The sequence below is a fragment of the Populus trichocarpa genome, chromosome 16 (genome assembly GCF_000002775.5).
Source record: "Populus trichocarpa isolate Nisqually-1 chromosome 16, P.trichocarpa_v4.1, whole genome shotgun sequence".
Taxonomy (NCBI): Eukaryota; Viridiplantae; Streptophyta; class Magnoliopsida; order Malpighiales; family Salicaceae; genus Populus; species Populus trichocarpa.
The window spans coordinates 3,045,737-3,072,144 of NC_037300.2; the positions used below are offsets into that span (position 1 = coordinate 3,045,737).

Here is a 26,408-nt window from a genome sequence, read left to right on the forward strand (position 1 = left end):
ATCCAAGTTATATAAAAAATTAGATTGAGAAATTTTAAGATTGATTTATTAAATCAAGTTTTAAATCCAAGTTTAATAATAATACTGAATAGTTTTTTTTTTAATTAATCTGGGATTTATTTTTTTCGAGCCAGAGTGCCACCGTGTAAACTAGGATATACTAAAGGATCACTAAGCAGTCTGAAATATTATTTGGTTAATTAATGATTATTACATAGCTGCAGAACATCATCTTCAACTAATATTAGAAGCAATTACATAAAAAAAAATTCCCTCAATTTCACTTTAATTGCCTTACGATCTTTCTAATTTAAATAAATTTTAGAACATGAATGTAGTGAGAGTGTGAGACTCGCCTATTAAAGATGATGTAATAATGATGTTATTAATCACTGCCAGAGTATTTTTAAGATAAGATTGTTTTTGTTTTTTAAATCCACTGTAGCAATAATTACGTACAGTTATTTTTTCAAATGTTAAATTAGTGATCTGATGTAGTTTTAGATAATTATGATGAAATAGACAGGGATAATGATGTTTATTAGAACAAAAAAAAAAAATGTTTCGAATATATGAATGAGTTAGACTAGTAGGATACCTCTCATTCTCTCCTTCCTTCCGAGCCAGCTCTTGTTGTTGATTCATCTTACGGATCGTCTTTCTTATTACTATTTACTCTTGGATTTTGTATTTATCTCTTCACTTGTTTTCCTTTTCGAACACAAGCACTCAATTCTCTCTCTCTCTCTTCTCCAAATCCACATATCTTCATCTGCCTGATTTCTTTTTCCGCATAGTTGATTTAATTATTTAGTCTTGACGTAGAGGGTGCAATGTCAGCAGATTTTAACGTGATATGTGGATTGTATGAGGCTGAAGCAGCTAGTCAGAAGGATACCAGTGTTGATTGTAATGGTGACAAGAATGATGATGGTCCTGTCAATGCGGGAGCTGATCAGGTTGGGGAATTGAAGGGTGATGGGGTGGAATCTGAGTCCAAAACCGGTGTCCGTGACGATCAAGAAAATATTCAGGCAAGGGTTTTGCTTCTTTTTCTTTATTTCTTTATTCGTATTTTATACTCATTAATTGAAATAACAATGGTTTCTTGAATGCAATGTGTTTGCTAGTAGAATTGCTTGGAAAAAGAGATTGATACTTTGAATGAATATCAAACATGTATAACGAGTAGAATTGCTTTGAAAAAGATGCATACTTTGAATATCAAACAGCTGTTAAGGCGAGTTTGTTCTTTTCATTTGCTCGGAGTCGGAGGAGATGCCATTCAGGATTTTGGATTATTTTTCTGTGGGTGAGAAGGTCCCTCCGAGCTGTTCTTCGGCATAGTCTCAACGTAGGGTAGCGTTATTCTAGGAAGGTTTTCTTTTGTATCTGTGGTTGAGCTGCTGGTCTGAGTAATGAGGGGCGAAGGTTTTTTTTGTTCTCTGTTTCCATGTGCTGATAAATCTACAATATCATTGTGAATTTATGCTTTCATTAAACTAACTAATTATATTTTAAACAGTCTGCGGAGGAGGAGAGGGAAGAAAAGCCGGTGGAAATCTTGGAAGATCCAGATGTAGAAGGGAACAAACAGGAGTTAATTAATCACGATGAACTCTCAAATGCAGGTAAGTTGATAACTGCAATCAAGAAATTAAGAAATAAATTTCTGTTTTGTTTTAACTTTTGTTGTTTATGGTTACCACTTCGTTTAAGCTTAGGAATAACTGAACTCTAAAATACATTTTCAAACTTATTTTCTTCACTGCTCCCATTTTTGCTTTGATAGTTTTTATCATCACAACGGGGCTGTTTTTTTTTTTTATCCCAAATGATGGTTCATAGCTTTTGAACTAATTGGTGTTCTTTACTTCACTTTTCGGCTGAAAAGTGGCAGAAGCTCAGGAATACCAATCCACTAGTGTGGATGTTGCTGAGTCTGAGCAAAATCGATCAAGTAATGATGAGGAGGAAAGCAACTTTAATTTGTCCATTGACGTAAAAGGACATGAAGATTCTCAGGCCGTAGTTATCGATGGTGTTCATAATTATTTGGGTTTGCATTTGGATCAGCAGAGTGACCCGGTGGAATTGAACAAAACTGATGATGTTGCGGAATCCGAGCCCAATCAGTATAGGAATGATGATAAGAAGATTGAGGAAAGCAAATTAGGTTCGAAAGATTCTCAGACTGAAGTTAGCAAGGGTCTTCATAATAGTTTGGACTTGTATCGGGAGAATAAACCCAAGGAATTGACGAATGGTGATGATTTTACTGAATCCAAACCAAAACCATCTAGCAATGATGGGGAGAAAGTAGGGTTAGAGGAGAAAAGCAAATTGGACTCAGCCATCCAATTAGACGAAGACAAATTATCTCAGCCTGTTGTTATCAATGGTGTTCATAATAATTTGGATTTGAACCAGGAGAAGGAACCGTCTGAATTGATCAATGATGTTCCCCTGAAAGATTCTGGTGAGGCGTCTGGGGATTCTCTCGAGCAGAACTCGGAAACAGCCCCAGTTGTGGCTGATGAAATACTGGAAGCAGAATCTGATGAAGGTCTTTTATCCGATGGAAATAGAGAAGGTTTATCTGCTGGTCATGCTCAAGATACTGTTGCAGAAACTCAGGTTGTTGATAGCCTGGTTGATGCCAAACAAAATTTGTCTGAGAGCTCTTCCGAAAATGTTGAACTCGGAGCAACTTCTGATGCTGAAACTGGTAAGAGTTTTCCAATTGCTAGTGATAATGGTACATCAGGAGACGCAACAAATCACATCCTCAAGGATGCTGTGCAATCAGAGGTGCTGGCTGCCAATGGCCTTGATATTCATGAAGAAGACTTGCTTGTCAACCTGGAAAGTGCTTCACAAACTGTTCTTGTAAATGACCTTGTTCATGCCAGTCAAATGACATCTGAGCATAGTCATACCTTGGAAATCAGCATGGAAGTGTCCTCCGATAATGTTGCATCTGTTAAAAGTTGTGAAAGTTTCCCAATTTCTCCTAGCAATGATGATATGGTGGCAGAACTAGCTGTCGGAATTAATGATTCTCTATCAGTGGAAGATACAAAGCTATGTGATATTGCGAGAACAGAGACGGAGGTTGATAGCTTACATGCTGATGATAGTGGAATTACTGAAGTTGATGCAAAAGTAGAAGCTGGAGATGATAATTGCCCTGCTTATGATGTGAAGCCAGATATTGGGACTGTTTCCCCTTCCATTGAACCAGAAGAGAAAGTATCTTCAAGCAGCCCTGCTAATGATGTGAAGCCAGATATTGGGACTGTTTCCCATTCCATTGAACCTGAAGAGAAAGTATCTTCAAGCAGCCCTGCTAATGATGTGAAGCCAGATATTGGGACTGTTTCCCCTTCCATTGGATCTGAAGAGAAATTATCTTCAAGCAGCCCTGCTAATGATGTGAAGCCAGATATTGGGACTGTTTCCCCTTCCATTGAACCTGAAGAGAAAGTATCTTTAAGCAGCCCTGCTAATGATGTGGAGCCAGATATTGGGACTGTTTCTCATTCCATTCAACCTGAAGAGAAAATAGATATTGTTGCTGCTGAGGTGGGGAAAGGAGCTTTGAAAGTAGATGTTGCTGAGGTGAGGAAAGGAGCTTTGAAAGTAGATGTTGTTGCTGAGGTGAGGAAAGGAGCTTTCGATGTCACCAAGTTTCCAAGATATGATGAAAATAACAAAGAAGAGGTAAAACATGATAAATTTAAAGTTGAGAAGAGTAGTAAAAGTCGGGATGCTATTCAACCTCAAATCCAAATGAAAAAGTTTGGGGACCAAAAGAATCAGACCGCTAAAACTAAAGGGCATGCAAAACCTGCTGCTTTGGAGAATGGTTCACTAACTGTTGGTGGAAAGTATTGGATTGAAGAGCCAAGACAAGATGAGAATAAGCTGATTAAGGCGGAAGAAGAGTTGGCTAGGAAGGCAAGACAAGATGAGAATAAGCGGATTAAGGCGGAAGATAAGTTGGCTAGGAAGGCAGAGGAATTGAGAAAGGAAAAGGAAGCAGCCATGTTAAAGGAGCAACGGAGATTGGAGGAGAATGCCAAAGCTAAAGAGGCAATGGAGAGGAAGAAACGAATGGCAGACAGGGCTCAAGCCAGGGCTGCACTCAGAGAACAGAGGGAAGCTGAGCAGAAAGAGAAGGTAAATTACACTGACATGACATATTTGGTCAAAATATTTTGGTTTGCTAAATTTTTTATTTTAGCTGTTTTCCCTATTTCTTTGACGTGAAATGTATTGATACGTTAGAATTTTGTGAATTAACGTTTTGTGAACCATTCTTTCGTGCAGGAAAGGGAGAAGAAGGCAAGGAAGAAGGAAAGGAAGAAGGCAGCAGTAGAGGATACTAAAGATATCGATGAGATTGAATCTTCTCCTAGTTCTGAAACTCCTATTGAAATGGAGGAGTCTGAAAGAACAGAAAAACCTGTGACAAAGAGGCCTCAAAACCCATCAGAGTTTGCAAAGCAGACCAAGTATAAATCAATGCCTCTGCCGCTTCGCAACAGGGGTAAGAGAAAGAGGCAGACATGGATGTGGGCCCTTCTCTCACTGCTTGTTGTTATCGCCTTGTTTTTTGTGGGGAACAGCGGCTTCTTTCATGTTGTGCTGCAAAGGTCTGGCATCTAAATACACACATATTCATTAGATAATCACAGAGAGGTTTCCTATAGATATTTAATTAAGCAATTCTTTGTACTCTTCCGGTGTTTCCTTCCGTCCGAGTTTGCTTTATTTACTCTCTGGGTTTTACTTCCACACAACCCATTGACAGTTGGTTTTTTTCTGTTATATGCCAACATTAACATAAATCATCTGCTATTGAGTTTATTTATTTAGTTTGATACAAAATAATAAGCACAGTATTTGTGAATTCTGCTGCCTTTTTTTGACCGAAGTACAAACCTGGGTTGTATTCTGATCAGGAGTCAAGGCTTCATTACAATCAGCTGAAGCCAAGACAGTAATTGCTCTTAACTGCTTTAACATCGTACATGTTACTCCCAAATGTACCAGAATTGAAATTGTTTTGTTGGTGGATTTGCTTCGGTGGAAGTGTGATAGGTAAGAGTTTAAACCTGTAGTTCTAACCATGCCCCATCTGGGCATACATTGTTTGCTTAGTGGATGTCGATCCAGTAAATATCTCGAGGAATTTCAAACTCAATGCATCTTCCCCCACTCTTGTTAAAATCAGGAAATGGCGTGACAATAGCAACACGAAAAATTAGATCAACGGAATAAAAAAAACAACACTTCATGGATATTAGTCTTGTCATCTCGATCTCTGCATTCTGAAATCCACTGACATCAATCCCACTCCCTATGTAAAGAGCAAGACAACTAGAACTAGAAATGCAGTTGAATATTGCATCATACCACACATAGATGGCATAGCTTTTCATGCAAGAATCTTCCAGCCAAACCAAGAAACCACAAGGGCAACTCCAACTCGTCAGGCACAGCTATGCTATTGTACCGCTGCACAGGTGCATCACTAATCAAAACTAAACTGGGTGGGAGGATGGGATTTGATACAAGTACACCAGAGTTTTCTCGAGAAAACAAGAGACATCCCCCCAACTAAGAACTGCCCTCATTGTATAGCTTAAAACCCATCAAGCCCCCCAATGAACCAAAAAAAAAATACATTAATCTGTAACAGCTAATGTAATGTAAAGCAGTAGATTCACATCGTTGTCTTTATGTGGACATTGGTCAGCTTTATTCTGTTTGTATTTTATTTGCAGAATTGGTGCAATGAAGAAGAAAGTACGAAATTCTATGTCAACATACCATTACAAAGGCAGCCACTGAATCATCAATAGATCTTTACACAATTATATGTCATCCACTGCCACGCATAATTTTACATTGAAGTCACTGCTCTTTGGATGAAGATTGAAGAAATTAACTTCAATTAAAAGGTTCCAAGTGTGCATAAAATGTTAGTGCATGGATATTATATGATACAAGCATGAGGTTTTTTTTTATTTTATCAAGAAGACCACACTTGGATAGAAGATCAAAATCCAACCAAACAAAAAAAATGGATTCCAGCGGGAAAAAATGTAGTCTTGCGGGCTGAAGCAATTTAATGCTACTCAATTAACACTTCTAGAACTATCAGGCCTTACTACGATCTTTCACTGTTAACTGGTTTCATCAAACCTCATTCCTGCTCCATTGCTTGCCCCTGCAAGAATCTTGGGTCGGCATCTGATTTGAGGGGAAAAAGTGTAAGAATTTTAGAGAAACTACAGTGCATAAATCACCAGGAGGGTCAACTAATTGTCAGCTGCTTCATTAGTTTAAATATAATTAACTGACGAGTCTAAAGCATGTGAGTCCAACCAAAGCCTTCCATGCACATGCTTTAGACTCCAAGTTGAACTGTACATTTAATTGTATTTCAAGCAATCCAAAAATAAAAAATAAAAAATAAAAAATAAAAAATGCCCCACTTACAGTTACTTCCCAGAAAAAGGGTTCGCATCTATTTAAGAAGAGGGGTGGATCTCAATTAAATGGAGTATATCTATGCATTTAGTAAATAAAAGGATGACCCAGAGAGTGAAGGAAACATTATACTTTTTCCTAAATGCAAGAAAACAATGATTACTATTAGCCTCCCACTAAAATGACCCGCTTAAACACAGGATATTGCCATCTTCAAAGAAACAAAATACACAACAAGAAGCAAAGATATCTAAATTGCACATGTATTTATTACCGCTTTCTCCATCAGATGCATCTGCGAGCCTTGCAATTGCATCAACAAGTGCTTGTTCATGCTCCTGCATCATAAAAACCAGTCAAGTCTGCAGTTCTAGAAAACTAACAGTTAAGTCTGCACTCAGCATGACATACAAATCTACTTACTTTTAACATCCTTTTTGCCTTCTCAAGGTCAAGAGGATCAGGATAACTGACACCAAAAACCCTCTCCACCTGTTTAAAGTTTCAATGGAAAATGAACAAGTTAATGTTTACACATAACAAATGTAACAGATTCCAAGCTATTTCACGCACCTCCTTAACTAGGGACTCTGTGTTGAGCAATTCGATGTTGTCAGAAAGTTTCCTTGCAATACCATTCTGTGTTAGAAGAAATTCTCTTTTTGATTGATCATTAGTGGATGCCCTCCTTCTTACAGAACTTGAATTAAAACCTCCATGGCTCATGGATTTTTTTATCATGTGCCTTGGCCCACCACGAGAAATTCCAGGATCATCACCTTCCCAACGAATGTCCTCTGGAGCCATCTGTAAGAAAAAATATATGGACCATTCTTTTTTAAAACAAAAAAAAAAAAAAAAAAAAAAACAAGTAAAAGATATATAAAACCAACCGATATTCAAATGGAAGCCACACTACTAAAAATTACAGAAACATCTAAAAGAAGGATATGGTCTGATGCAATTTCAGGTCAACCCCCCCCAACAAGCTTTCCTAGTTTTTTTTCCATTTTTTCTTAATACAGTATCAACCTAAAAAACAAATTACCATTCCTCATCAACTCCAAAACATGACTCAAGGGTAATAAAGATAACTAAGATCCCAAACAACCTTGTGCAAACAAAGTTGGAGATGGGGATTGAATGAACTAAACTGATCAGCAAAAAATCTCTCTAAAAGAGTAATCAGCTTTTAAAGAAAAAGTAGAAACCCATTCATCAATAGAAATACTATAAACTTACCTCATTGAGATCAACCCATTCCCACGTCTCATTTTCTGTATTCATATCATAGACCAAAGCATGCCTGCCCTGTAAATTATCAAAATCTAGTCACTACAGCTGAACATCCACCAAATAACAAACTTATTAAAAACAGGGAACATGCAGAGAATGGGAACAGGAAAGTATCTGTGTTGTAATCAGCATACAAATTAACAAAATATGTTAACACAGAAGAAATATAAAACGAATAATGGTGAATTGAAAATGAAGGAGTCATATTTCTTCACATGGGGGGACATCCTCAGGTGCAAAAATAAAGCCTTGAACATGCCATTCCTTTCTGGACATGCCAAATCATTAACTTGTTACCACCATTCCTTCATTCCAAGATGCTACTCAATAATAATTATGAAACATGCCTTTTAAAACCTGTAACATACCTCGGTAGGGTTATATCGAGTTATGACAGCCTTATAGAAGTTGTTGTCCTCAGGCCATCTTGTCCACACTTCTTTTCCAATTTCTTTGTCATCATAGGCGGAACCATGGTTGGTGAAATGCTGATTTCTGGGAGGACCTGTCGGATACTGCATAGAATTGTGTCAAGAATTAATTCGGGTATGGTTGACCCAGAAAAAGAAAATGGAAGGAGAAAACCCAAGTAGAGGCAATTCACTATTACAGTTATATAACAAAAAAACAGCATCCTAAACTCTTCAGTTTGCAGCTGAAGATGATGAATGCATGGATTAAGGTATTGATTAAGGTTATAAAGACAGTGTCATCACATGAAATACTAAGAAAATACCATTAGGAATGTCTTCTGTTTTTTACGGGATGCTGAAACAGTGGGACTAGGAAAAACATCATGAACAGACTGAGATGCATTGAGCCTGGGAGCTCGTTGGCCGCCTGCCTCTCTCCACTCCCTACACCATTACTGAGACTTTAGCCATTGCATAGTAGTTATTCTGATCACCAAATTTTAGTAAACTCATAAAGCATTCAAACCTTATCTTTTGAATGATATCATCTCTATTAACCAATGTTAAGATCTCTCTGTGTTCATCATCTGACACCCTGAGCTCTTTCCTAAGTTCTGTAATTAAACCCTCCTTATCCTGAAAAAAAGACATTGCGGAACATCTAAACTTGATCAGAATAAGAATATCTTCCCTTGTGTTTGATAGGGGAAAAATAATTCTCAAGTATCAAAAGATACACCAACAGAGAAAGTCAATACCCAACTAAGTTGATCAGATTGAGCCTTAAAAGCACGAAGTACAGCCCTATAAGCTTCTTGTTCAAGGTGATGAATTTGAGCCTCCATGTCAGCTTGCACTCTAGAATATGTTGCAGAAATTACAGCAGATTGTCCACTTCCTGAGATTCTTACTGCTCTTACAACTCTATTTTGATCTGATGGCGGGATATCATCATCAGTACCTGCATTTTTCCAGACAAAAGGTACATGACATCATAGCCCAAAGAGCCATGAACCACAAAACTCACAAAAACTAAACGATGCTCCTCTAATAGATAGTTTTTAAGTCAAATTCATCCAGACATCCATAATTCAACTAATATTTTGACTATATAATCTTCATAAAACATGTCAGATTCACCATAATAACATTATAAGTTCAAAACATTTTGATATAAATATGAAAGTGTTTCTTTCACTTAAAATTCTACAGGCACATGATTACATGTTCAAAAACATTTAGAAGAAACGCAAAACTGGCACGATAACCAGAATCAAATTCTAATGCTAGTTGCATCCCAAAAATAATCAAACTCCGAAAATCCAACTCAATCTCTGAAATGAAGACTTTATTACACATTCAAAACCTAGTTCCTCTAAAACCCACGTCCAAAACACCCTCTAAGTCACAAACTCACCAAAACAGCAACACCCAATTAAGTTTGTGAAATTTAAAACCCTAGGCCACAGAAACCAAACCCATATAATTCTTAAAAAAAGATTCAGCAATACCCAATAAAAGAACAGACTTTATGTTGAATACAAGGTAACAAAAGCAGTTCAGAAAATAAAAAATAACAGAAAGAAAGGAGAAAAAGGGACAGAAAAAGAAAACATACCACTACTGTCTGAAACTTCATATTCCATAACAAGACGAATCACATGAAAGATGCAATTTTTCCTATTGCATTTCAATCAAGACTTCAAATTTGAGAGACTTTTTCAAAAACAAGAAACGGGTTTCTTCAAATTCTTAAGGGAGAGACAGGGTTTAAATGGGTTGAGAGAGCAGAGGGAGAGAAGGAGGGAGGGAGGGAGGGAGAGGCAAAGGAAACGACTTTTTAGTTTTTATAAACGCCTTGGTCTGTAGTAACGGTGAATTGGGTTTTTCTGACTTTGAGATGATAAATGATAGAAAAATAAAAATATAAACAAAAGTAAGCCTTTTGTTGTCATTAGATATTTAGTGGTGAAGAGAAAATTAAAAAATAAAATAAAAGAAATGGGTAACATTGAAAGATTTTGAAATAAAAAATCAATTAAAATAAAATAAAATAAAATTGGGATTTTTTATATTATAAAATGGTAAGATAATCTTAAGTTTAATTGCTACAAGTTTCAATGTTATTTCATTTATAAAAAAAATTGCTGGATTTGGAAAAGGTAAACACACTCTCGTGTACATCATACGTGTCTATTTTTTGAAATATTAAATTAGAAAAAAGTTACATGTGAGAATGCAATTATTACTGATGAACCAAAAGTAGAGGAACAATGGCTATTCAAATACTCAATTTTTTTTTTCTAAAACATAAACCATAAAAAGGAAAATGAAATTTTTTGTTCCTAAACTAGTTTTTTAAATTTATACTGAATTCGAAAAACATACTTTAGAGGTTCTTTATAGTTTTGTTTTACAAGTTTGTTATTGTTTTTAATGAAAAAAAACATGAACAATATAATTTATTTTGTATATAAATATTTTTTAGCAAAGTAAAACATGAAAATTATATTTTTTATATTTAGTTAGTATAATAAATTTAAAATAAATGATTTCTTTTTTTAAGCTAGCAATAAAACTTTTTATGATAATTTTTCATTTAAAAGGATAAAATAAATATTTTACAATTAGATTATCACAAATATAAAATATTAAGATGATTATTATAAATTAAGACTTTTATGGTATATAAAAAATAGCTATAATTTTAATTTATTTTTTATTTTTTTATAGAAAATTTCATCTTTATTTTGAATAACTAAACATGTTTTTTTTTTATAAAAAAAATAGTTTTTCGTAATCAAACAAACCCGTAATGTTTCTTTTTCTATTTTAAGTTTCAGATTTTTTTCAAAAATGATTTTATTCTATTGCAAGAGTTCACATGCACGTTTTCTCATCAAGTTCCAAAACTTAAGAAATGTATAGCAGTTAACATTGGTGTTTTGAGGGTTACTTCAAAGACTCATTTAGGACAAGATCTAGTGCTTCTATGGTTGGTACGAGATTGATCAAGACCCCTTAGAGATTGGACAGGGATCGAGTTTCTAGCTCATAAGTTTTTTTTTTTTTTTGGAAGGGTATATAAAATGGAAAAGGCATTTATAGAATAAAAAAACATCATGTTTGATTTGCCAAAAAAAAAAGGTACATTTTAAAATTTTATTCCAAAATTATTCTCATAAATTTTAAAAGATTCGTAAATCATGTTCGTCACTTATTAATCTTAATCATTGATTTCAAATGAATTAATTTTTACTATTGAATTTGTCTAAACAAAAAAATATAAAAGAAAAAAAATAAGAAGATATAAAAAAGAAAAAGGAAAGAGAGACGAGTGAAAAATTATATAATTCATCCATTGTTGCTATAAAATACCATTATTAAAAGATAATTATCATCTTCACGGATCCAATCTAACACCAAAATTTTACAATTTCACTCCTCTAATTGAAATATAATTGGATTTGTTGTTTAAAAATGGTTTTTGAAGTTAGACTTGTGTTTATAAGAACAAGGGGAATATTTATAAATGTTTTTTAGTGAAAAAGTTTGAAAAAAAAATTGAATTTATTCTTGTGATTTGCCAGATTCCGACATGATTATTTGAAATCCGACGTGTCCAAAGTTGAAGATTATATAGCGCGACGCGTTAACCATGACGTGTTGTTGCTTTTGACCGGGAGTTGAGCCAGGCGCACCTAAACCATAGCCGAGGTTTGCTTGGGCTCAAGTCTTTGCCTATTTTATTTTATTTTATTTTGTTTATTTTTCCTTTCACACCACACATATATATTGAATTGTATTTTAATTTTATTGTTCTTATATATACAATAAAATGTATCACAAATTTTGTATTTTCTATCAATCTATTTTTATGCGCATAAAGTTATGATATATCATTTTTTTTAGTTCAGACCATAATATTTTTTAAAGGAAAAAATATTTTTCATTAATATAAAATATGCATAATCTAGTGAAATACATACATACAGAGACAAGAAAAAGATAAATACTTTTCTATCTTACTTTAAACTGTATTTTTTTACTATTAAATGGAATAAATATAACCATTTCAAAATATTCAAAAAAACTATATCATACACAAACACACATCAAACATAATATTGCATGAGATATCTGAGTGTCATATGATTGAAGAGAATAAAAATAAAATAAAAATGAGTTATCATCTAATTTTATGATAATTAAAAAACCCTAATATATATATATATATATATATTTTAAATTAATGTGTAGCTATATCTGTATCTTTTACTCACATAAATGATCTAAGATGTAAACGAAAAGGAAAGTTTTTTTTTTTCTTTTTTCGTGAGGATGAGGGAAAAGAATTAGCTGCCCATATATCACTGGTATGGATGGGATAAGAATTTCTTTCAAGTTTCTGAATTTTTTTTCTTATTTTTTTTTTAATATTAATCGTAGGGCCAACAAGCGCTGCCATGCTTAAGGTATCGATTGCCTTATTAAATTATGACATTGATTCAACGACATGTCAAACTTAACTGAGAAGATCCAGGGAAGTCGTCTAGTTGTTGCAAACATTGTTTAATCATGCTTTCACTTTCAACATCGGGATGATCTTTTTCTTTTTTTCAATATACCAAATCTTGTGTTTCCACAATGAAAAGTATTTTTGTAAGAACTTAAACGTTTTTAATTTAAATAAATTTTTTTGGGTATATTTAAATTGTTTTAAAGTTTTAATATCAAAAATATATTTTTAAAATACTTTAAACAATAACTGTTATCACTCTATATTTCCATTTTATTATGTGATTTAATCTTTTTTATGTATGGAGGTTTTAATTTGAGATCGTTTTCCAGAAGATGAGCCAAGCGTGGCTTTCATCAAGGTCATGCCTTGGGCTGTTGGCCAGAAAGTGTGGACCATGGAAAAGATGGGGCAAAGATGAAAGAAAGACAAGGCATAGCTTGGAAGGATTTTATAGAGTGTTAAAGGTGGGTTAAAGTAATTAATTACACAGCTAAGGATAGCTGGTCAACAAAGGTAATACATTTTAAGGGTTTAAGAATGCTGCGAAGAACATGTAAACTCTGGTTATTGATTAGGATTCACGTGGCGAATCACATGATTCTTTGTTTTTTAATCCATTTCTTGGGATTGCAATGAGCTCAGGAACGGTAATAGAAACAATAGTCAATTCAGCATCACATGATCATTAGCGGCTTCCAAGCTCTGCACTAGCCACTAAGGAATATTAGATGGACCCTCAATATTTCTACAATCATTGTTTCTTTTTTTTTTTGAATTGGGGTAGCTTGAAGCTGTCTTCATTGAGCTAAACTGCTACTAAATGGAATGATTTTATCAATGTTCATAGATGAATTGATATGTGGAATGAGAAAAATTGAATTCCATAGTATAACTTTAGACCAAGTTTAACCATATAATGGGTGGTCCAGTGGTAAGAACTTGGAACTAAAGGATTTGCTCCCCATGTGATCTCAGATTCGAGCCATGTGGTTGCTAATATAATGGTTACTGGAGACTTACATGATCGTTAACTTCAGAGCCCGTGAAATTAGTTGAGGTGCGCACAAGTTGGCTCAGACACCGATATAAATAAATAAATAAAAACTTTAAACCAAGTTAGAGATGAGCAAACTCGAACAACTGATATCCGAGTGATATTAGACCTCGTGCTTTACGATAGATGTAGTTGTTCGAAATTGCTCCTCTTGATTTTATTTTATGTGAGCATTTTCGATATGAGAACAATTTAATCATCAATATTTCAAATAATAATTAAAAAAAAATCCTCAATAAAAGTAGCTTGCACTCGAATTACACACAACACTGATCCCGTAAATCAATTGTTTCAATATTTTGTAAACCTTTTGAATTTTTTCAAAAGATCTAGAAACCCAAGTTGCGTGCATATATACCATAATCAAAACCAAAGTTGCAATAATATTAATCTCACATTATTTTATCTTATGGGCTCATCACATACCACGTGGAGAGTGAACCCGCGTGCTGGCTGCCCATATATACCTACCTGTTCAAGCTTTTAAATCATTTGAATCTCTCCGATCTTTGTTCACTTCACTTGTACCTTCATGAAGATCAATAGCAGAACTCTGGCCGCTCTCTTCGTTTTGATTCTTGTTCACATTCTTGCATCATCCTCGCTATGTCTTTGCCATGAAGAGAGTAGTCTAATCCCAAGCAAAAGAAGCACAATATCGAGGAAGCTACTAGCAACTCCATTGAAGTCAAGAGAGAACAAGTTGGGTGATGGAACAATGAAAGAGGCCAAGAAAGCTGTGGAGCAAAGCCTAAGGAAAGCGCCACCAAGTGTCTCTAATCCTATACAAAACTAGTGATCTTCTTGAGACAAGCAAGAGGACTAGATCGATCTCGGCAAGAATGGAGAGTTTCTTGTTAGTTTCATTAATTTGTTTTTGTAGAATATTAATATTTGTTTTAACATTTTGTCTTTTATAGTACTTTTTAATCAACATGTCTAGCTCTTTGATCTAAGTCTCAATTTTGTGTTTTGGAAAGAGAGTGTATGTGGAAAATTAATGGCTGTAGATAAAGGGTAGTGTTAGGCAGCATTAGAAGTTCCAATTTTAATGTTTCTAAAAATTGTTCATGTAACTTTTGTTCCGCACTCTACACTAATGTCAAGAAATATTACTAATTGTGAACTGCATTTCCTGTCTTTTTGTTTCTTTGATCTGCTTGTTAATTGTACCAAAAGATCAGGATAAATAGTTTTTTTTAGAGTGTAAATATTATTTTTCAAAATATTATTTATTTGAAAATTCATCAAAATAATATTTTTTAATTTTTAATTTTTTTTATACTAACACATCAAAACGATCTAAAAACATCAAAAAAATAATTTGAAGTTAAAAAATTAAAAATTTTAAAAGATACGGTTAAACTATAATACTAAATAGTATCATAGAAAAATATAATTCATGAGTCGAATAGAGATACAAACTCACAAAATAGTATATTTTTCAAGTTTTTTCCTTTTTTGGGTGTGGATGTAAGGGGGTGTTGATTCTTGTGATTGAATTGAAAAGGCGCTTTCCTGCATCTAAAACTATATATAGTATTAGCTAAAACTACGAGAAATAATTCGATCTCCAATTTATGAATTATAACGAATGTGGCTTATTAGAAGAATCATTTCCCCTAAAAGGTTGAGCTACAAGCTTGACCTTGCCTGCAGATATCAGAATCCAAGTGAGAATTATGATTGTGACAACCTTGATTTTAGTATCGAGAGTTTGATTTCTGACCTAGAACAACATCTTTTAAAATGCTAGCTATACAATGGATTTGTCCCCGTCGAGAGCCATGATTGAATGGAAAGCGACCTCAATTTCGGAGAAGGGCGTCCCGGTGCAACCGTGGGCAAGAAAAGCCTAGCAGCCACATGCATAGTTCGCTTTTTAAAATTAGTTTAATGCATTTCTTGGCTTTACACACCTTGTCTCAGGGCAAGCTTCTTGACTATGCGAGCCATGGACAGATGGAAAGGGAGAGCCGCACGTTCAACAGTCATCTTACATTGTGTTGGATTGCTAGCCATGAGCCTTTTAGGTACAAGGGTTTGTCTTTACAGCATTATAAACCATAGGTATCTTACCTGATATTGGGGTGATCCGGTTAAGAAGCCAGATCCCGGATTTTATAAGTTCATGCGAATTAATTCAGAAAAATTAAAAAATATATATTTGAAATTTTAATATTTCATATAAAAAAATTAAAAAATAACTCATGTGAATATAGGCTAGACATATTATAAATAATAAAATTTAAAAGATTATTTCAAAAAAGATTTTTATTCCACATTAAAAAGATATCATGTTAGTATGTTATCTTTTCAAGTTGAAGTATTTAAACAAAAAAAGATTTTTTATCCTACATTGAAAAAAATATAACTTTTTTTCTTGTGAACATATAAAAGGACTTCAAATTCCATATTGAAAAAATATTTTGTTTCTTGTGAACATAGAATATATATACTAAATGGTTTCAAATCTCATATTGAAAAAATAAAACATTCTAGTATTTATATAGTGAATTTTAAAAAGGGTTAACAACCAACTAAAAAATATAAAAATTAATCGGGTTTTATCGGGTCCCCTGGGTCACGGGTCAATCCGAAGGGTCAACCGAGTTTTGCGGGGTTTTTGCTCATCCTGGTCTTTTACCTTATCCAAATCGATCCAGTCACCAAATTAACCGGGTTTCGAATCAACTTGCCGAGCCAGTCCAAATTTAATAAGTATGCTATAAACAGGGCCTGTTGTGTTTTTCCATTCACATCTTAAATCTTTTTTCCTAGTACGAGATTTCGTTGTCTTTGCGAATGGATGCATGCAAGGTTGCAAGTTATTATAGCTATGATGAACATTATTAAATATTTTTATATCATAACCACGAACAATTTACAATAATTTAATTTCTTCAATTGTTGTTGAGCTTGCTTGCTCTTTTTTTTTTTCCTTTTTTAAATAATAAATTAAGATAGTTGTGATGGACTGAAAATATTTTCTTAAAAAGGCAAAAGACTACAATATTTTTATTTTTTCTTCTTCTAAAGGCTTAGTTCTACTCTAGGCTGGTTAAGCCCAATGAGAGCAAAAGCCCAAACCTTTATAACCAAGCGAATGGTCCAGAATAACTAGGCCAATCTGTGAGAAGAAACCAGCCCCCAAAGGATTGATACACAGACCCAACTGAGCCAATTGTAAACTCCAAAGTCCAAAGATGACCAATGACAGGTCGTCTGTTAAGGAGTGGACAAAGCTTTCCATAATGAAAGCATCTCTATAGATATTTGAAAGTTTAATAATAATAATTTTTTAAAATATTTTTTATTTAGAAATATATTAAAATAATATATTTTTATATTTTTTAAAAATTATTTTTGACATCAGTATATTAAGATGATCTAAAAACAAAAAAAAACATTATTTTGAAACAAATAAATAAATAAATAAAATTTAAATTTTTTCAAAAAATATTTGAAACACAAAAATAAACAGGTAATTAATCACATGAAATCGACTTGCAGGCTCCCCGAAGCCAACGACATGTCGTGAATTAAAATCAATTCATAGAATTAAATTAACTTTTATGTTTGGAATTCGATTTAAATTTTAAATAGAATTTAAATTATTCAAAATATATTCAAAAACAAATCAAAGAAGAAATCTCTGATGTGCTATAATAATTTTAAATAAAAAATAATATTCTAAAAATACCTTTCTTTGTTTGCTAGTTGAAACCCTAAAAAGTAATTAGCTTCTTTCTATCTTTCCACTAAAAATACCACTAAAAAATAATACAAAGTGAAGGAATAGGTATATGCAACATACTTTATAAGTTTGATTTCAATTATCATGAGATTATTAAAATTATGTTAATTATTGACTTGTTTATGTTAATGTAATTGTATTGATTTTTAATATTTATTTTATTTAAGTTCAATTTGAGAAAATCAAAAGAATTTTTATCAAGATATTTCTAGAATTTCTTTTCTCAACATTCTAATGACAAGTTTCTCATGATATATTTATTTGTATCTTCTTTAAAATACCTATATTTTATTTTATTTTAAATAAATGTATGAGTTTTTTGTAACAAAAAGAAATAATTTATGCAATAAAGATTAAGGATAAAAATAATTCAATTTATTTTTACAAGTATATATTCTGAATAATATAATTGAATTCAATTATATAATTTAGTATTTTATTTCAAATATAAAAATTATAATATATTATCAATTTAATTTAATTTTTCATGTGATTTGATTCGAAATATATGATACAATGAAATAAATAAACTTGGTTTTAAAATCATATTCATATCATCTAACAATAGCATTGTCGATGTATTATATATATATATATATATATATATATATATATATATAAACATTTTGAAATTTATATATATTCACATTAATCCGCCGAGTCCGTAAGAAAAGGCCTCCCTGTCATAAATTAATGATTTTTCCTTATTTTTTTTAATATTAATCGGAGGCCAACAAGCGCTGCCATGCTCAACAACATGTCAAACATAACTGACAAGATCCAGGGAAGTCTAGTTGTTGCTAAGATTGTTTATTCATGCATTCACTTTCAACATCGGGATGATCCTTTTCTTCTTTTTAATATACCAAATCTAAGTGTTTCCACACACCTTATGATCAGTTTGTTACAAGACAAAAATTTAATATTTAAAAACTTTATTTTTTTCCTGTATTTTTAGATCATTTTGATGTGTTGATATCAAGAATAAATTTTAAAAATTAAAAAAAAATATCATTTTAATTTATTTTAAAAAATAACAGATTCGAATAAGATGTCTCCATTTCATTGTCTAGGTTAATCTTTTTATGCAGGTTTTAATTTGATATCGGTTAATTACCAGAAGATGAGCTAAGCGTGGCTTTCATCAAGGTTATGCCTTGGGCTAGCTGTTGGCCAGAAAATGTGGACCATTGAAAAGACGGGGCAAAGATGAAAGAAAGGCACGGCATAGCTTGGAAGGTAAGAGGTAGATTTTAAAGGTGGATTAGAGTAATTACACAGCGGTAAGGATAGCTGGTCAACAAAGTTAATACATTTTAAGGGTTTAAGAATGCTGCAAAGAACATGTAAACTCTGGTTATTGATTAGGATTCACGTGGCTAATCACATGATTCTTTGTTTTTTAATCCATTTTTTGGGATTGCAGTGAGCTGATCAGGAACGGTAATAGAAACAATAGTCAACTCAGCATCACATGATCAGCGGCTTCCAAGCTCTGCACTACCTCCCGAGGAATATTAGATGAACCATAAATATTTCTACAATCATTGTTTTTTTTTTTTTTTTGAATTGGGTAGGCTTGAAGCTGTTTCCATTGAGTTAAACTGCTACTAAATGGAGTGATTTTATCAATGTTCATAGATGAATTGAACTGCGGAATGAGAAAAATTGAGTTTTATCGTATAAACGGCTGATATCCGCCACAAGGTAAACCACAGCCTATCAACCTCCCGACTCAATCTACCATAGAGGCCGACCATAAATAATAACTCCCCCAAAAGCTGTATATATATATATATATATATATTGTTAAGAAAAATTTCTCAATTGGTTCCATCTCATAAATCTTGAATAAATCCCTCTGCCTAGATCAATTGTAGTTTTTTTATAGGAGTTGTGATGTTGTCGTCAAATGATGTCGCTTAATTGCATAAAAGAAATATTTTAGACAGAAAGCTTTGACGATTTGGATGGAAGAGCCATGCATTAAGGACTCAATTGTGAAAACTTTTCCTTTCAAACCCAATTAATTAATAGTTAATGTATGGTTGTGAACTTATATAAGGTAACCTTCTCCTATAAGCAAAAAAAAAAAAAAAAAAAAACTATTACACCTCGTGCTTTACGATAGATGTCGAAATTGCACCTCTTGATTTTATTTTATGTGAGCATTTTAGACATGAGAACAATTTAATCATCAATCGTTTCTAATAATAATTAAAAATTTTTTGAGTAAACCGACTTAAACTTATCAAGTTTATATTTTAAATTATAAAACTAAAATAACTTAATTTTATAATTGAAAAAATATTATCAACTTCAATCTCTAATAAATCTAATATTAAATAATAGAATTGAAATTGAACAAAAAAAAATATAGTTTGAGAAAAAAACGAAAGAGATAGAAAAAAACACTATTTCTTGTTTTTTTCTTCACTAACAGTGATTTGGTTTACTATTTCTTGTTTAATTTTTTTGTATTTTTCTAATTTTATCATTTAATATTAGGTTGGTTGGGAATAAAGTTTTGTAATTTTTTTTTATTTGTGTTACATGGGGTTATTTCAGTCTCATGACTCAGATCACAGGTATAACAGATTAACCTAGGTTGATTCAAATTGTTTTTTTTAAATTGATTTTTTTAAAAAATTTCATTATTTAACATTAGATTTATTGAGAATTGTACTTCATAATTTATTTTAATTTGCTTTATACAATATTATCACAATTTTATGTCCCAATTATAAATTTATTAAAAATTATACTTCATAATTAAATATATATTTTTTTTAACTAGAAAACACTTAGCAACACAACACATGGTTGTTTTCATGAATTAATAATCAGTCTTCAACTATGCCAGCAAGGATATTGCTTCTCCTTCTCTGTATTACTTCCTCCATCTCTAATGTGATCGGCATGGGGAAATCGCACCCATAATTTTTTGATCTTTCCACTTTAGTCCTTTTATTGTTTTGTCTCTTTCATATAAATCCAAATAATAATACATTAATTTTTTCTCATATTCTTTTCTTGTATATAAACCCCCCCCCCCTCCCTAACAAATATTCATGGAATGCAAACTCCCATAGCTCATGTACTAAGTGAAGTTTAACTTGACTACGTTGTTGAATTAGCCAGCTAACTAGGTAATTAACACTCATAGAATCAAATAGTTTCTCACAAGATAATTAATTAGTCAACGTAAATTGTCTAATCTTCTTAATAAATAATTTATTTTCCAAGTGTTAACTTGGAAATCTAAAGCATGCATGGGTCACCATGTCATGATCCTTTGCTGAAATCAAAGTTTTGTTTTTCCGGCATGAGTTCGGCGAGAAATCAAGGCTTTCTTGTGTTTTGAGCCGTGCGATCTATTTTCAGGTTCCATGAATCTTCCAAGTACAAACTAAACAATTTTCTATAAGCAGTTGGAGATCAACCGTAGCTACCCAATCGATTATCACATTAATTGAAATCCCAAACATTTTCACTATACAACTAATAAATTTTTTTATATATATTAAGGCACCACACAAATCTAAAAGAACAAAAAAAAAAAAAAACACCAACATTCATCTTCTTCTCTTTTTTCATGTCAGCATCTCATCTTCCTCCTCCATCTTAGACCGAAGCAGCACAGCCAACAACTTAATCCCCCTCTTTTCACATCCACAGTACTGCCCTCTTTCTCCATCAACCCACCAGCTTCTCTCTGCCGTTCCATAACCTAAAAATACAGCCGCTAGCCATCACAAACACGGCCTTCCAATAACCATATTCAACCCCAATTAATCACTACCTCTTTTGGAAATTAAGAACCTAACTGTAGAATTTATTAACTGAACTGTCCTTTAATGTCCTATGCATATCATGCTTAATGTTTAGCAGCTCGACACTTTTTTTTTTTAATAATTATAGGTGTCCGGACTAATTTATATATATCTTAACTAATCTTTCGAGATTTTAAAATTAACGACCAGATAAATTTCTAGTAGTTTTAAGATTTATAACACTTAAACTAATAATATTTAAAAAAACAAATTTAAAATTTAACCAGTTAAATTATACCGTAAATATTTTAATTTCAACTGCAAAAGGTGATTACCCACAAACTTCTCTTCCCAGCTAGTTTTCTTGGTTAATTTGAATGAGAGTTGAATTTATTGTTTCTGAACATGTGGGGGCAGGCTATTAATGAGAAGAAACTTTCGCTTGGATTTGGTCAAGTCATGGTAGAAATTGTTACATTTAATTCACAAGGTTAAAAGCTTTTTAGTTATTATTTAAAATATAATAGAAGTTTTGTAAAAAATAGATATATTTATTGATTTTTTTTCGTCAACTTTCGAGAATGTAAAATATTATTTGTCTTCAAAGTTCCGAATGAAAAGTATAGTCTTTGAAAAATTAATTGTAAAGTCAAATAAAAAACTAATTACATAAATAAATTAATTCAGGCATCAACTTTTTTTATTTTTTTTAAAAGGTGGTCTATAAACAAGAAATTAAACAAAGAGACCAAGGGAACCGATTTTGATCTGCTAAAGCCTAAAAGCTTGCCTATCCATACCCCGGTCCCTCGTATCTCTTTCCCTCACCTTAAAGCAGCAAAGGAAGTTTCGGAATAAAGAAACTTACAGGAGGTAGAAAAGAAAACATTTATGGATGCCTAACCCAGCTTAATTCGCTAATTAAAAACTCTATAAACAAAAGCTTGAAAATAGACCGGTCCTGGCTTGTCTAGCTAGCTACATCTACCCTTAGTAATTAAAGACCCCTGCCGCATTGACCTAAGATTATGGATCATCATCAATTCTTAAAAAAAACAAAAAAACAAAAAAAAACTTATTAATTTACAACTTGCAAGGTAAGCACGCAGTTAGGTAGAATCTATGTCATGGGGATGTGTGTTTGAGGATGTATTTGCATTGGTAGCTTATTTAACGTCAGGTACTCTGCGCTCTTGTCATTTGCATGTTCTTGTATGATCATACAAGATTCATCAAGATTTTCCCTTTATGTACTGGGGTGGTACCTATTTAGCTAGCTAGATTAATTTATGCCGGAGAAACCTATAATTAAACCAGGGTCAAAATAAAAGATTTATCAGCAGGGTCTCTGATGTTTCTCAATTAGGTCCATCGTCCGCATCTGATGCATAATAAAGGCATCGTCTTGAAGACAACTTGACAGGGAATGCTAACAAACATGGACAAAAGAATATAATAGAGAAATGTATAGAACATTAGTGAATCAATTGGTAATTTTTTTTGTTTTGGGATGAAATTGAAAGTTTCCCTGTTAATTTATTACCCATGACTATCTTTTATTCTAATCTTTCACGCATGTCCTTTCTTAAAAAATTGAAGGAAGCTCGGTTTATGCTGTCATCAATTTGTGACAGCGGGCTTATAAAGCAATTTGAATAAGGAATCTCACTGTCTGGCATACAAATTTAGCAGTGAGAGCATCTCCAAGGGGAGATGCTAGCTGCTACGTAGAAGAACCAACTTCCATGAAATTCTATAGTGGGCAACGAATAAACATTCAAGTATCCTAGGCATCAGCTGCTATGAAATTCAGTGTGCTGTTGGGAGTAGATGAATACTTGGCAATATATGAGTTAACAAATACACGTTTAATAGTCAAAAGATATGGAAAAAAACAAAATCCAGTATGCTTTTGCACAATCACAACTGTCACGTTTAATAGACAAATACACGTTTAAAAATCATCATCAGTAAACTTAATAATTTGGAAGTCATCACTGAGATCTTTCTTTATTATTTGTTTTAGTCTAAATTAATGATCTTGTACTAGATTCTGTAAAGTATCACATTTGGCTCCACTTGGATATGCTGTGCTAATATATAGCTTAATTAGATCATAGTGATGGCTAAAACAGGAAGAGAGGGGAGCCCAAGAGATTGACCCTGTCCAAAACAAGGCTAAGCTCAGCACTGCAAAATGATCTGGCACGATTATCAACGCAGATAGTTACCTCTACTAATCTGAGATCATAAAGTGACATGTTACCCGCACATCTGCCATGGCAGGAGACATACTTGTGGTTAAAAAACTTAACCATCACTTTCATGACTAATGGAACTGGATAAGCGAGCTTACTTTGACTTTTAAGATGATAATTATAAGCAGCAGCTTGGAGTCCTGGGCAAGCAAACAAGCCCTGGCCCGGGGTGGTTTTCGAATCGATAGATCATCAGTCACTTCGTCAACCAAACCGAATTTAATAATTACAAGGCCTGTTTGAGATGCCATGTCTTCATATATATTTATTGAAGTTTGAAAGGGAAAAACTCTCAATTTACTCCCTAATCCCATCAATTCTTAGTTGGGTTTCCATGCTAATGACGAGTTTCTCAACTAGGTTTCTCAAGTATGATACATTTCTCAATCGAGTCCCACAGTTTTACTCTAATCTGTTAGCATTTTCTTTTTCATCATGCTGTGAAATGATGTTTGAGAGTATAATTATGGTTGTGTTTTAAAGTTTTTTTTTATTTGAAATAATTTTAAAATAATATTTTTATTTATTTTTAAAAAATTATTTTTGACATCAATATATAAAAATGACCTGAAAATATATATAAAAAATACTAATTTGAAGAAAAAATAAAAAAATTTCAGTTTTTTTAAAAGTATTTTTACAATGTAAACACAAATAGGATCTTAAAATTATATATGCACCAAGTGGATTTGATGCTTGTCGTCGTGCATAAGAGGTTGCTGCAATTCTTGATAAAATGAAGTAATTGATTAGAAATGCACGACCTGTCCAAGATGAACATGAAATTTATAGCTTCAAGTCAAAATGGACAATCACCCACTATATTATTGGCGACAATTAGGTTCCAACAGTTTTTAACTTTTCTCGAGGATGCATGCATCACTATAGAAATCAAACCCTTTTATGAAAAATGCTTCTCAAATAGTCATTTATTACTATCACGATTATAGTCCTAAAAAATGCTCGTCTGAAAAAAGCTTGTGGAAATATATTCGCTTAATTAGCTGCGAGTATACAAAAATAACTTTATTGTAAATAAATTCTTTATTTTATGAAGTAATAATACTTAATTTAATCTTGTCAAGAAATTATCTCAATCCAATAGCTTAAATTGTTAGGTGAGATTTCACTTTATGATTTATTTTATTCTTTAACACACCCCTTTAAATGAAAGTTATTTGGACTTGAAATTTGCATAAATTCATATTATCATATTCGAACCCGTGATCGCTTTTTCATTAAAACTTTGATATCATGTCAAGAAATCATTTCAACCAACAGCTTAAACCGTTATACGAGATCCCAATATATGATTTATATTATTTTCTAACAAATCTAAATTTACAAATTTCCTCTTATTTTTTTCTTAAGAAATTTTTTGTAGCCAGAACGCATTATAGTCTTAACATCGCACAAGGATTCAGAAAATATATAAGTTGCAGGTAGAAGTATACCTTACTACACTGTAGCACATCTGCATCACTAAATGACTATAGAGTACTCTCTGGACACTTTTTTCACCCCACAAAGAACTTTAAGCAGATGCTTGACTCTTATGTTTAGGGATTTCCACGAGAAAAATCTCATATTTAAACCTTTGAGATGAACGGAGCTTCCAAAGAGTGGGGATTTAAAATCACAAGAGCACTATTTTTATCGAATAACTCAAAATCCGTTGTTGGATTTTATGTTAAATTAAAAGGTTGGATGCTGGAGCCTACACTAAATTTCAAGAACATAATCCCTTTCCAAGCTCAATATTGTGCATCCCATAAAACGAGGACAATGAAAATTATGTCTATTGAGATCCGACATAGAAATTCCAAAAATAAAAGAAAAAAATCAGAAAAATTATTGCAATGATAGATTAGACGAAACACACTTCCACCCCTGCAACCTGAAAGTTGCCAGCATTATCATACACTTTCAAGGGATCAGGAATTTCACAATTACCCCCTCCCCATCCCCTTCTCCATATCATGTACAACTCTCTAGGCCTCCACCATTTCAAAATAAAGCACAATGTCAAAAGGAAGAAAGAAGAACCCAAAAGGAAAAACCCCTTGCACCCCAATATGGCCATTATGTACTTTCCTCACCCCACCAATGTTCTAGCATAGAAGAATGGGAAAGCAAAAGAAAAACTACAACGAGAAACAAAAAGACCCCTACATTCACATGCTTCTAGCCATCATTGCTTGGAATCTCCTGTAGGACTCTTGCTTCTCCAATATAAACTTTTCATGGCAGTTTGCAATGAACAAATCTGCTAGCCGATTGATATCTTTCTCGATACCCTTAGGACCCTCATCGTCAACTTTCTCGTCTAGCCAATGAAGGTACCCTGAAAGCTGAGACTCCGTGTTGTCCTCGCACTGCTCATTTGTAATTATCGAGTTCCACGTAGAGTCATAGTAGAAATGGGAAGAAGAGAACCCATCAAGAACTGGTTCTGGCACTGGCAGCACATGTGAAGAGCACCAGTTATAGTGTAGCCTAAATGAGCCAAGGAATATCTTCTGATGCTTCTGCTTCTTTTTTGAGTTCTTCGTAGGGGAAATGAAGAAGTGCAAATGGTGGTTCTCTTTAAGAATCTCAATGACAACGGATTTTGCTTTGGATAGAGCTCGAACGATGCGGCACACGTGTGAGATGATAAGGGTGTGGATAAGGGTTTTGATCTTCATGGAGCTTAAGGTAGAAGATGGTGGCTTTTTAGAGAAAACTTGAAGAGGGTGCAAGTTTCTTAGATAGGATGGAGAGCTAACCATTTTTCTCTAGGTCTATAGGTGTGGTGGGGTTAATTTCTTGGGCATTGTTCGATGGCGTATATA

At 33.0% G+C, this 26,408-nt stretch overlaps 3 protein-coding genes across 7 annotated transcripts; 1 reads left to right on the top strand and 2 right to left on the bottom strand.

The window, feature by feature from the left end:
• Window positions 1-569: 569 nt before the first annotated feature.
• On the top strand, window positions 570-4,915 carry LOC7483984 (stress response protein NST1). Of its 4 annotated transcripts, none has more exons than XM_052447958.1 (5): window positions 570-1,034; window positions 1,526-1,631; window positions 1,895-3,585; window positions 3,622-4,182; window positions 4,333-4,915. In XM_052447958.1, the coding sequence occupies exons 1-5, from the start codon at window positions 834-836 to the stop codon at window positions 4,669-4,671; spliced, it is 2,898 nt and encodes a 965-aa protein (XP_052303918.1). In that variant the 5' UTR covers window positions 570-833; the 3' UTR covers window positions 4,672-4,915. The 4 variants fall into 4 exon arrangements, with proteins under 4 accessions (XP_052303918.1, XP_052303919.1, XP_052303920.1 ...); XM_052447959.1 differs by having other exon boundaries at window positions 1,895-3,397; window positions 3,476-4,182; XM_052447960.1 differs by having other exon boundaries at window positions 1,895-3,319; window positions 3,476-4,182.
• A 900-nt stretch (window positions 4,916-5,815) lies between these two features.
• Window positions 5,816-10,082, bottom strand: LOC18106147 (protein EMSY-LIKE 2). Of its 2 annotated transcripts, XM_006373698.3 has the most exons (10): window positions 9,829-10,080; window positions 8,969-9,171; window positions 8,737-8,846; window positions 8,534-8,654; window positions 8,166-8,312; window positions 7,744-7,812; window positions 7,075-7,308; window positions 6,925-6,993; window positions 6,776-6,839; window positions 5,816-6,261 (listed from the first exon to the last, which is right to left on the bottom strand). In XM_006373698.3, the coding sequence occupies exons 1-10, from the start codon at window positions 9,854-9,856 to the stop codon at window positions 6,215-6,217; spliced, it is 1,092 nt and encodes a 363-aa protein (XP_006373760.1). In that variant the 5' UTR covers window positions 9,857-10,080; the 3' UTR covers window positions 5,816-6,214. The 2 variants fall into 2 exon arrangements, with proteins under 2 accessions (XP_006373760.1, XP_052303921.1); XM_052447961.1 differs by lacking the exon at window positions 7,744-7,812 and having other exon boundaries at window positions 9,829-10,082.
• A 15,321-nt stretch (window positions 10,083-25,403) lies between these two features.
• On the bottom strand, window positions 25,404-26,408 carry LOC7483985 (uncharacterized). Its single transcript, XM_002323253.4, has one exon. It carries the CDS (start codon window positions 26,343-26,345, stop codon window positions 25,749-25,751), a length of 597 nt encoding a protein of 198 aa, XP_002323289.2. The 5' UTR covers window positions 26,346-26,408; the 3' UTR covers window positions 25,404-25,748.